Source organism: Drosophila subpulchrella, unplaced genomic scaffold (genome assembly GCF_014743375.2).
Source record: "Drosophila subpulchrella strain 33 F10 #4 breed RU33 unplaced genomic scaffold, RU_Dsub_v1.1 Primary Assembly Seq354, whole genome shotgun sequence".
In the NCBI taxonomy this organism is placed as follows: Eukaryota; Metazoa; Arthropoda; class Insecta; order Diptera; family Drosophilidae; genus Drosophila; species Drosophila subpulchrella.
The window spans coordinates 9,262,079-9,274,982 of record NW_023665577.1 but is presented as its reverse complement, the minus strand read 5'-3'; the positions used below and the strand labels follow the sequence as shown (position 1 = coordinate 9,274,982).

At 41.4% G+C, this 12,904-nt stretch overlaps 1 protein-coding gene across 8 annotated transcripts; it reads left to right on the top strand.

The window, feature by feature from the left end:
- The first annotated feature begins 2,392 nt into the window (after positions 1 to 2,392).
- LOC119560970 (serine/threonine-protein kinase PAK 1) lies at positions 2,393 to 12,538 on the top strand. 8 transcript variants are annotated; one of them, XM_037874735.1, is made up of 9 exons: positions 2,393 to 2,436; positions 7,104 to 7,352; positions 7,438 to 7,592; positions 8,121 to 8,132; positions 8,528 to 8,693; positions 8,806 to 9,408; positions 9,942 to 11,092; positions 11,410 to 11,628; positions 11,691 to 12,538. In XM_037874735.1, the coding sequence occupies exons 2-9, from the start codon at positions 7,211 to 7,213 to the stop codon at positions 11,772 to 11,774; spliced, it is 2,532 nt and encodes an 843-aa protein (XP_037730663.1). In that variant the 5' UTR covers positions 2,393 to 2,436; positions 7,104 to 7,210; the 3' UTR covers positions 11,775 to 12,538. The 8 variants fall into 8 exon arrangements, with proteins under 8 accessions (XP_037730663.1, XP_037730664.1, XP_037730667.1 ...); XM_037874736.1 differs by having other exon boundaries at positions 2,406 to 2,660; XM_037874739.1 differs by having other exon boundaries at positions 2,406 to 2,777; positions 10,353 to 11,092.
- The last annotated feature ends 366 nt before the right edge of the window (positions 12,539 to 12,904 follow it).

Here is a 12,904-nt window from a genome sequence, read left to right as displayed (position 1 = left end):
GTCGGACTACTCCAAGGACGACAATTTCTCCCACCAATACAAGACCCGTAAAGAAGAAATGAATGTGGTTTATTAGGAAACAGAAACTTATCAGCTCCCACCAAACAGCTTTTAGGCAACAGCAAAGCAAACTTGATTCTCTTCTGCATCTCCACCGTTACGCATCGGATGCCCTTTTCTTCCAAAAATCATGTTACCATTTTGGCAACTGATTTTGAAATGGAAAGTATTGGATCCGAGTAAGAGTTAACAACTCTTTACCTAAATTCTATTCTCTTCTCAATGGCTTCCCACAAGGATCGCCCCTCTCTGTGGTATTGTTCATCATCGCCTGCCAGTCCTTAAATAACGTAATATTAAAACATAAGCAAATTAAAGTTTTAATTTATGCAGAAGATGCCATAATTTTTAGCAAATATAAGAGCACTACTACATTAAATAATAAGTTTTAAAAAATCCTTAACGAAATCCAAATCTGGGGTAACACCTCCGGTGCGACCATTGCTGTAAATAAATGTAAGTTATTTTCATATTTGTTAAAAAAACAGCGCTGTACATACCCACCATTATCGTACATACAATTCTTGGCCAGACAATTGCTAAACGACTCACATTTAAACAACACTGTACCGAACTTCGGATTAAACTTATCAGTAGACTAAACATTATTAAATTCTTAACACCTAAGCGATCTTTCATCCAGCGGACAACACTTATACAAGCGACAAGGGCTTTGTTGCTTTCCAATATTGATTATGGCCATCAAACTTGAAAAAATCGTACCTTCTTATCATGCTGCCGTCAGGCGTAGCATTGGCTCATTTTCAACGACCCCAACTAAATGCATCCTAGCCGAAGCAGGATTAAACTACCTTCAAATTAATACCAAAACTCAAAACTCAACCAAATCAATTCTGCTGAAGGACTATGAAGTTGCCTCGAAGCACCGAAGGAAACTCAAAGTCCAATCTATAATACGAAAATTTAAAAGTATACTTCAAATTTAAACACACGTATCAAATATCCAATATCCCCCTCTCATCAAATGTATAACCACAAATATAAATGAAAAATGTTGATCAATATCCTTTCCATAAATTAGTTATTATATTTTAAATGAGATTTATTTATAATAGCTAATACTGAAATAAAAAAATATTTAGCATAAATATTTGGCATTTGATTTACACATTGTTGTATAAATTGGGATGGATCGAATCTTAAAAGTTTTCGAGAACCAAAAGAAGACGAAAAGTGGTCCGCCATAGAACAAACCGTTTTTGACCCAGCCAGTACCAAGTACAAAGCGATAGTGATCTTCACAGATATTAGGAACGGCGAGACTGTGATCGACGCTGAGAGCGTGGAGATAATGAAGAAAAAGGGTTCTGTGGTCAAGTTCATGTTCTGGAAGCTTCCGGTGGACATCTCCCGACAATTTTAGCCATCTGGACTACGGAATCAATCCAAAGGAGTTACCCTTCGCAGAGGGTATGTATTTTTCCATGTTTTTCGTCGTAAGTCCCCTGATGCAATTTCAATGTCAGCAATTTGGGCACAGGCCTAGTAAATCTAAATCCGTTTAGAGTCAGCTAGTACCGAGCACGAATCGAAAGGGATCTTCAGAGATGCTGAGAACGTGGAGACTGTGGCCTACATCGATGCTGAAATTGTTTGTTCCTTGATAAAGTTCATGTTCTGGAAGCTGCATGTGGACTTCTCGCCACATTCCAGCCATCTGGACTTTGGAATCGAAGCCAAACTGATGACCTTTGAGTGGCTGCCATTGCAGAGAGAAATGCTTTTAATAAGTTTTCGTTAAATAAAATTGGGGCAGCTTAAGTAGTAAGCCTCCTGATGCAATCTCAATGACACCAAGTTGCAACATGCTTAATAAAAAAAATAAAACAACACATTTCTTATTGAATTTATTACATTTTGGGCTTCCTGTAAACTAAATGACAGCATATATGCAGTTGATTAAACAGTCCAACACACCATTGCAGTCCAATTATTTTCCTTCCTAAAAAATAACAGAAATCACCTAAACTCGTAAAAGATACTGAAATACTGCACATAAGGTCCCACCTTCCCCTTTCTCCATTGATCGCTTGCGATCGATTTGCGTTTACGGTCCCATTTCCCGCGACTTTTTCCCATCTCTCTCTAGCACGTGTATTTCTTATGGAAGAAAAAGTCGCTGAAGCAAAAAACCCCCTTTTTGTGAATAGGACGTATATTTAGTATGGGAGTCGCTGAAGCAGTAAACCGCTCTGTCTGAACAGAGTATTAAAGGGAACACATTTTTAGAAGTGACCGTAATAAAAATACTATACCATTCAGAATAGTATCGATGTATTGTAAAAATCACGCGATAAACGCATTTTATATATTTTTGCCATCGCTTCCGTGACTGCTGCGACGTCTTGTCTTTCTGTAATTATTTTTCGTATTTAACAAAGCCGTGAATAATGTAAACTAAATAGTGGCCAAATGCGCGCGCGTTGTCAAAGGAGCTAGAGCGCACGAAAGATTTTGTGCCGCATTCAGTTTGGTTGGCCTTTTCAGCTGCTTGAGCTTCCCATTCGTCGGCCATTAATGACACACACCAGAGAAAACGGGAAAACAATACAGCGTGTGTGTGTGTGTGCTAGAGTGCGGTAAAGTGTTGTGAGCTTGGAAAACTCCAAGAAGCCAGTGGGAAAAGAAAAGGAAAAGTGGGGTCCAATCGAGGCCGTAAATCGCAAGCGTTTCTTCGACTGCAAGCGGCGTACAGGGTGAGCCGTGCAAACGAAAAGAAGCCAAGGCATATGTACCTGCAGTGAGTTCAAGTGATGAGGGGGGCGAGCGGTGAAGTGGGTAGGGGCAGGTGGAGAGCGGGGCGAGGGAGTTTCATTCATAAAAAGAGAGTGCACCGTTAGTCCAATTGGTTTGGCTTCCAATACCACACAGACACGCACACAGGCTCAGGAGGTTGCACACATTGATTTTTCCAACTCAAATATGTATGTATGTGAGTGTGGATTAAAGAAATTCGGTTCAAGTGGTTTTCCTACCACATTATTTGGGATTAACACAATGCTGCTCCCGATTTTCCAGCATAAAAATAAAAATGAGGCAGACAAATGTCAACAAGCTGTCTGTCCCTCCCACTCCCTCTCCCGCAGCCAACACACGTGACAAAAGACAAGACATTTACATAAAGCACTAACAACATTTTGCAGTCGATTTGGCATTTAACAGTTAGCGTCCTAACGGCACATGTCCAGTGCCCCGCACACCTCGCACCGACCCCGCCCCCCCCCTGTGGAAAACCATATTTGCTTAGCACGGTCACAGGTAAAAGCGGAAGGGTCGCGGGGGGTGGGGGAGCGGACGCAGAAGGGAACTGAAAAGAGGAATATAAAAGGCATAACATTTCCGCCTGCTGCTTTCGGCTGGCGTCCGCAACCAAAATAGACAACGTCGCAGTGGCAGCGAATCGCCGCCGCCATCGGTTATGCGTGGCAAATCGCAACAATCAGACACTAGATCGCGAACAAGATCCAATAGATATATGTTCCTTAACATCTTATCAAATAGATACGTGTAATATCATTTTGTCATTTAACCAAAACCGAAAAGATTGTCATATGTGTAGTATCAATCGTTTACCACACTGTATTGGGACTAACTTGTTTAGCTATTTATGAGTTAGTTATGACGGGATAAATAGGTCCACAGCAACATTCTTTTAATTCAAAACCCTCATCAAAATGTATAAATGAAGTATTTTCCATTTCGATCGTCTTAATTGGACTCATATTGGACCTTTCATCAGAAGAAATCCCTGTTCATCGCGTCTTCTCGCTCCGCATAAACGCGGCGAAGAAGTCTGCATATGTTTGTGGCTTCTTTCAGCTCTTGGATCAAGCGCCACGTTTGCGTTGCTGTTGTTGCAACATGCACCTAGGCCTGCGCCACTTTGAACGTCCTCCCCCCCTTGCCACCTCCTTCGCCTTGCAACCCCAGTCACTAATTTAAATGCCGCAAGTGTTGTCGAGTTTCCTGTGCCGCCACTGTGTGTTTCGCTCATTAGGGAATTATTTTGCATTGGGGGGCCCTGCAGAAAGAAAAACATATTTTATTGATTTTACCTGAGGTTCGGCCGACAATAAAATCAAACTCTATGCGGTACACCGTTAACCCAATTCTGGTCGCCCACACGCTCCCGAAAAGTTTGTTGTCGCTTGATCTAAAAACGATTTCTCACCTATGTATGTAATTGTGTTTATATCTCTCGGCAAGCAGCCAACAAACCTAAGACCAATCGAGCTGATAGTACAGATGTACAGTGACAGTCAACGTTATATCACCGCAATATTTGCAATATTTTTATAATATATCCTATGTATTCTTTTATCTTTCTTGATATAAGACTAAAAATGTGTTGTATGCGGTTGTTAATGATTAATGTTACCATCCATATGATGTGGTTTAAAAATCCAATCTACATTAAATTTTAATATGTATCTTACTGGTAGAATATTCTTGGAAGAATTAACTGAACACGACAAACCGCATGTGTATTGACATATTAAATGCCTATTCTAAATGTCATGGGTAACGCATTTTATGATTCATGTTCCAATCTCTAACTTTATCTATAAGAACCCTATTAGTGGTGATTCAAAGTAGAACATGGATATTCCTATTATCTCTGTTATTATGTTGACCCGATTTGGTTTTCGTGCAATTGCAATATTTTTATAAAATAACCTATGTATTTTTTATCATTCTCGATATAAGAATACAAAAGTATTGTATGCGGTTGGTTATGATTAATGTTACCATCCATATGATGCGGTTTAAAAATCCAATCTATATTAAATTTTAATATGTATGTATCTTACTGGTAGAATATTCTTGGGAGAATTAACTGATTTTAATTATTTTTTATTAAATGCCTATTTTAAATGTCATGGGTAACGCATTTTATGATTCATGTTCCAATCTTTAACTTTATCTATAAGAACCCTATTAGTGGTGATTCAAAGTAGAACATGGATATTCCTATTATCTCTGTTATTATGTTGACCTCAGCTGTTGGAACTGCATGTTGTTGCCTGCCCATGGTTTTCACACTTTGCCACCCCCCGCATCCCGTTAGTTGCATTGACTCTTGACGCCTGACGTTGATAAATGAATCATAAAAGCAGCGCAGTCGACGTCGCCGGCAAGAGCAGACAGGCGCCAACGTCGCCCGCTCTCTGCCTCTCTCCCACTCCTTTTCTCCCTCTCTGGTCATATGTTCGGCTGCGTTGCGTTGCCGCCCACTCGAGAGTGTTTATGTTGTTTTTGTCCCCACATCTCAGTTTCCTCTTTAGTGTTGCTGTAATTCCAAATGCGTGAGCTGCTTTGTTTTTGTTTCGAGTGCTAATCGAAGCCACTCTTGTTATCGCAACGAATTTTTTATGGCTCTCGATCGTTGGCGTGGGCGAGAGAGCAGGAGAGAGAAAAGTTTGTTGCAAGGGGTACAGTGGTTGCAATGTATAATTATCCCTGCAGTTCCTTACCTGTCAAAATCATCACTCAGTCGACTGGAACATCGACAAAGCCGACGCTCTCACCAACCTTCTCTCGATATCTTTCTTAAAAAAAGTGATAAAAATGTGGTGATTTGCTGATGAAAAAGAGATCTTTTTTGATTTTATTCACTGATGACTCGTATGCTAGTGCTAACATCACTACAAGATCAATAAAATTATAATCGTCTAAGCAATGACCGCAATATACATTCCTGTATCTTTTAAAACTAAGGTTAAGCACTTAAAATAAATAAAGTCCAATATAAGACTTTCATTCTAAAGCCAAAATAATAAAGATAATAAATAAATTTTACATTTTTGCATTAAATGGAGCTTAGCAAGATATACTAAACTCGAAATAATTGAGTAAATTCATTGGCTCCAGAGTTATTTACTCATACGCACTGTTGCCTTTGACCAAATATATTTATGTAATACTCTTTTAAATATGTTTAGTTTTCGAATAAAACTTTTTCAAACATTAAACGGTAGAAATTTATATTTAATGGTTTGAACCAACCTAATGTTCAGAGAGAAAAAAAATATATATGTGGAAAAAAAAAAAATATGGTAGCCATAGTTATTTTTCTTGTTTGCTTCTGAATTTTATATTTTAAAATCTTTAAATTTATAAAAATACCCGATAGAATCGGATTAAGGTCTGGGGTAACCCTAGAAACAGCTTTCAAAGCACTGTGGATTGCGCTTCTCTCGCAATGTATTTTGCTCCGCGCCCGTGCTCTTGGGGCGATGTGTGTTGTTTGTTGCCTTTTGCCGGCTGCTCTAGTGGCAGTGACACTCGAGGGTGAGAGACACGCCGACGGAACAACTGAGCGAAGGCCCCACAGTCCGATTTAGTTCGCCGAACGGCCCATATTGATAAATTTATAATTGTGGCCATATCTCTCCTCTCCTGCAATAACCTCCGATCTCGGTGTGAGTGGGTGTTTTCTTGTACCATTTATAAAAAGCAAAACAAAATGCTTTTCGCATGCCAACAAAATCGAGAGCACAGAATTTTGACGTGATCTTCAAGAAGATCGCTTAAAAAAAGAAGACTAAAGTGCCAAAGCTGTATAGTTCTGTGCAGAATTGTGTGAAACACACAACGAAAAAGTGTTCGCGAAATATATGTAAACAATCTATCTTTTGCCGTTGTATGACAAATTTAAAATTTTGTGGAACCATATGACGCGATTGCAATAGGGCGGGGAATGGAATACAGAAGGAAATATATAGTAAGATAAGCTGCGGTACACTTTTTCGCGATAGATAACAGAAGGTTGGAACCCCTGGAAATACACCGAACATTAAATCATCTCTGTACTGTTCCCGATTTTGATTTCAATTGATGAAATCTCCATTTTTTGTTCTTACCTTATAAAATCTCAGACTTTGAAAAATCAGATTTTAGGGTTTTATTTTTAATCTCGTACTAAGTCGAAATGTATATAGTCATATTTATCTAATTATCAATATAATTCGCAATGTATTATTCTTCTCCGCCAAATAATGATCTTCTCTCACTCTCAACAGCTGTTTTCTGGCCTTAGAACAGCTGTGCATAAAGGGGCGCTAGGCGAAGCGGAGGCGGTGGAAGCAGGAGCTAACTAGAAGAGCCAGAGGCACTCAAAGACAAAGCCATGTCCAGCGAGGAAGACAAACCGCCGGCGCCGCCCGTGCGTCTCACCAGCAATCGAGGCGGCATCGACCGATCCGCGGGAGGAGGAGTGGGCGTCGGCGGCGGAGGTGATGTACCGCCCGACATGCGGCCGCTGCCCAAGGGTGAGTACGATTTTGTTAGTTGAACACGGCATGTGGACATCGCCGGTCCGCTTAACAATGTGCTTCTTTCTCTTTCCCCCCAAAGAACCCGATGATTCGGACCGGAAGAAGAAAACGCTGAAGAGCAAGATCAAGGGATCGAAGCCCTCGCACACGGACTCCAAACCGAACATCTCCTATCCCACGAACTTTGAGCACACGGTCCATGTGGGCTTCGATGCTGTCACCGGCGAGTTTACCGTGAGTTCTATGTTTTGCTCATTTACGGACACCTTCAGTCGTGTTTGCCTCGCCATTATGTTCACGGTTTGCTGTCTAAGAATAGCAAGTCGGAAATCTTCGGTTTTCACTGCTTATGTCCTCCATTTGATAAGCTTTTATACAAAAAATTGATATGCAAAAAACACAGTCACCAGCATACGACTTTAAGTTTCGTTTGCAGACTATACATTTTATGTAAATTTTGGGTGATGAGGGTATTGGCACGGTTGGATTTATTTCCTGTTTGATATGTTTCATAGAACTATTATGAATGTCGAAAAAACGATAAATATTTTGAAAACAACTTTTTAGAACCGAAAACATTGAATTTGAACAAAACAAATTACTATATGGCTCACCCGTTCACCCAAAGAATTTCTTATTATTTTCGCTTTTGTTTCGACGCTCTCAAAAAATATATATTACACTGTACTTGTACATACATTCTGTTGTCTATATCTTTCTCTCGCGATACGTGCTCTATATCGATTTCTATTATTTATCAAGCTGCCAATGAAAGTAAGTAAACTCCACGACTAACTCTTCGGAGCTTGCCTTCATTAGTTACTCAATAAAGTCTCATTGTGCTCCTTTGTCTGTCCATTTTGTCGACTCCGTGTTTGTTCAAAGTTCGATCGTTATTACTCATAGTTTACATTTACGATCGCTCCTTCCTTATCGTTGTACTCTCACAATAAACCTACACTTGACCATACAACATTACACCGACACTCGCTGTCTAGAATTCGTAGTTGAAGTGCCTTCCATCATCCCCCGATCAGAATAATTGGCCGTGCATTGATGTACCCAAAATCCAGGAATTTATATGTACCCCACGCCTTTTAGATGTACTCCCATCGCTGTAATTGTGTTGGGTAACTCTTTCTAACAAACTGACCTGTTGCCTTTTCCAGGGCATGCCGGAAGCATGGGCGCGCCTGCTAATGAACTCGAACATCAGCAAGCAGGAGCAGAAGAAGAATCCCCAGGCCGTGCTCGACGTGCTCAAGTGGTTCGACAACACAACCAAACAGAGGCCAAGTTCCAAGTACATGACAAATGCCATTACGACGCATTCAGGTTGGTCCCTTTTTTAAAATGATGATCAGGGATTGCAAGCAAAGAAACAAATCCTTTCTTACTCATTTCCGAGTTTATCCCGTCGATACTAATGCACTTTTACTTTTGGCAGGCTCATCGCTCAGCCGGGTTAGCAGCAGCAGTCCGAGCAGCACGCCAACGGACTCGGAGCTGCACGGATCCAATAGTGGTGGCAACCTGATCGGCGTGCAGCTGGGCAGCATGACCCTGGGACCCAATGCCAACAACGTGGCTGTCGCTGGTCAAATCCTGGGCAACCACTACCAACAGCAGCAGCAGCACCTCCTTCAGCAGCAGCAGCAGTTGCACCAGAACCACAACCAGCATCCCATTGGCATTAGTCAGTCGCACTCGTACAACTTTGTCGGCCACACGGCCTCCGCATCCACATCGCAACATTCATCCGCCAACGAGGACGATATGCTGGGGCCACAGCATCCGCATCCGCAGCAGCTCCAGCAGCAGCCGCCACCTCCGCCGGTGGCTTCCAGGCCGGAGCGCACGAAATCCATCTACACGCGGCCAATCGAGGATCTGCAGCCAGCCATCATACCCATGCCAGCGGCACCAGCGACCACGCCCACAACGCCGCTGCAGAATCATAGGACGCAAGGAGGAATGACGGCGCCAGTGGCGTCACCTATGCTCCACAATAATGTCACGACGACGCTGGACAAGAACAAGAACAATGCAAGTGAGTGCCGCTCCAGAATATGTGGATCATAGCTTAGTTGCATCTACCTAACAAAGAGCCTTAGCAGCAAGTTATAAAAAAGTTAATGTCAGCAAAACGTACTCATAAAATACAATTTTGACTTTGTCCGTTCATTTGGTATTTACATACACGGAAACAAATGTTGATAAAATTAGGCAAAAGGTTAAAGTATTAAACATATTTATAAAATACTGAAGAGGAAGTAAACTTTAAGGCAGATAAATATTCTGTAAATAAGTAATGGCTTCCGATTGTGCGGTGAGTTTAAGATTTTTCATCACCTAACTAGTTTGCTGCCAGGGCTCAAGGGCTTTGATGTGTCGTTGATAGCTTCTCTATGTTGCCTTTTTAACTATAAACTCTTTTGTGGTGATAATGCTAATGACGATTTAATGAATGTGTATTTTGGTATTTGTATCGCCTCTCTGTGTTCTGTTCTGTTTTGTTCCGCTTCTAATTGCTGCAAAAAAAATAAATTAAACAACTCAATAAAACAACTGCGACGACGCCAGCTCCAACGTCCCCAACAACCACAAAACCAACAGCCACAGAAACAGAAGGCACCGATGCAACATCAACTCTTTTGTCTGCTACTAATCCTAGTTGTTCTACCACTCCTACTACTGCTCCTGCTCCAGCTGCATCTCGTGGTAGTCTCGTCGAGACAACAACAGCACCAGCTACCACTGCAGCAGCAACAGCAGCTACAGCAACAACGACTAATCACCATTCCTCTGCTTCCTCCTTTTCATCATTTCCCTCGTTCCACGACGACGATGCCACACACCACGCCCTGCCAACGATCCACTGTCCTACGCCGACGTCTTCCGCTCGCAACTCGACGGTTCCGCTTCCGATTGCGGTTCCCCTTTCGCCCATCATCACGCCCGCATCGCCCACACCCGCCTCCGTTGGATCATCAGATCTGTACACACCGGAACCAACGGTGGGCCCAGTGGCAGCTGCTGCTGCTCCTCCGCCTGCGGCAGGCAACCAAATCGCCGTTCCCCAGGCAGCTGTAGCTGTGGCTGCCACGCCCAATACGCGGGCAGCGAACGCCAAGAAGAAAAAGATGTCTGATGAGGAGATCCTGGAGAAGCTGCGCACTATCGTCTCCGTGGGCGACCCAAATCGAAAGTACACCAAGATGGAGAAGATTGGCCAGGGTGCCTCTGGCACCGTGTATACGGCCATTGAATCGTCGACGGGCATGGAGGTGGCCATCAAACAGATGAACCTGTCACAGCAGCCCAAAAAGGAACTGATCATCAACGAGATCCTCGTGATGCGGGAGAACAAGCACCCGAATGTCGTCAACTACCTAGACAGCTATTTGGTGTCTGAGGAGCTGTGGGTGGTCATGGAGTACCTGCCTGGCGGCTCGCTCACCGACGTAGTCACCGAGACCTGCATGGATGAAGGGCAGATTGCAGCTGTCTGCCGCGAGGTGCTGCAAGCCCTGGAGTTCCTCCACGCCAACCAGGTCATACATCGCGACATCAAAAGTGATAACATCCTGCTGGGCCTAGACGGCTCTGTCAAGCTGACTGATTTCGGTTTCTGTGCGCAAATATCGCCGGAGCAATCCAAACGCACAACGATGGTGGGCACTCCCTACTGGATGGCTCCCGAGGTGGTCACCCGGAAGCAGTACGGACCTAAGGTTAGTAGTAGCATCACTAGGCAATAAGGACGTATGCAGATTATATATCTACGCAGTGGGGCTCAAAAGTTTTGGTAGTCTTATTCTGTCTTAATCGAATAATTTATAATAAGGGAAAATGACTGAAAATGATAAATTGTGAATATAGTTAGCTTTACTTTGTTGTTGCTAACAGTAAACATTGCTTTTACATCCAAAAGATTAGTTCAGATTAGATTATTAAACAGTAAAATGGGAATTTTTCGCTATAAGATCTTAAAATTATCAAATCTAATAATAAAGAAGAATAATTTATGATCGACTCTGTTCTCGTGCAGGTGGATCTGTGGTCGCTGGGCATCATGGCCATTGAAATGGTTGAGGGCGAACCGCCGTACTTGAACGAGAATCCGCTAAAAGCCTTGTACCTCATTGCCACTAATGGCAAGCCAGAGATTAAAGAAAAAGACAAGCTGTCCGGAGCATTTCAGGACTTCCTCGACCAGTGTCTGGAGGTGGAGGTGGAGCGGCGAGCCAGTGCACTGGACTTGCTGAAGGTGAGTCCTTTAGTCAAACTGATAGCCCGGACAATCATTACAATCTACTCTTCGCATTGCAGCATCCCTTCCTAAAACTGGCCCGTCCATTGGCCAGTCTGACTCCTTTGATCATGGCCGCTAAAGAGGCAACCAAGGGCAACTGATTGACAACCAAGAAGAAACCGCTTATTTAACCATTACTAATGAATTACTACTGCAGAAAACAACAAGAACAGCAACAACCACAATAGCAACAATAACAGTTATGCATATGAACCGAACAGATGATGAATTATTAATGATTATGATTACTATTATTAATTATTTATATGAACGTATTATATACACACATATTATATTATATTATATCTATTCTAACGAGACAAACAGCAAAACTAAGAAAAACTGCATACGGCAAACAAGAGACACGCGTAGTTCAATTTCCACAAATCGGTTTTCTGTGTTTTATATTCTTACATACAAAAAGATATCACGTTGCTTTGGCCACCACATCATCGAAACAAAATTTGTTATACCAAAACATAAATTTAAAATTGTATAGACCCACAATTTGTAATGAGCATTTTGAATGCTTTTCAAATTATAAGCATAAAGATCATATAAAAAGAAAGAACAAAAACACTTACTTTATAGTTGTCAACATTGAAACATTACAATTGGTAACTTTGCATTTAAAACAAATTAAAATATACATACACATTTTTACAATGTATAAAGCACTTAATTTCATTTATTTCGTCATTACATTTCTATAAGAAAGCTTAAAAATTATTATATGAGAGTATGAACTTTGAAACGCTGTTACTAACCTTATGACTTGGAGTATTATCGCTGATTTTAGTAAAAGTTTCATTTAGTTCATAAACTGCTTTATTTAATAAAAATATATTTTTATATGATTTTAAAATTTGGTTTATTTTGCTTGAATCTTTTAGTTTATTATTCGTGAGTTGCTTCGCTTAGGTATTCCCTGATCCGAGTGGAATAAATCTCATAATTTTCAAGGAGGAGTCCTTCACCAATGCACCCTTTACTCCAACACAACTTCCACACGCCCGATTCTCGCAATTTTTTGTCTGTATATGTAGATGTATATCAAAATGAAAAACAACATTTAATTGTAATAGAATTTACTATTTAGATATAAACACATATAGAAGACACAAAGACACACCTGTATTTTTCAATTTACAACAATGGAATGTGGTTTGCACGACAAAAAGAACAACAACACACCTGTAGCAATATATTACAATTTAATTATAATGAGAGG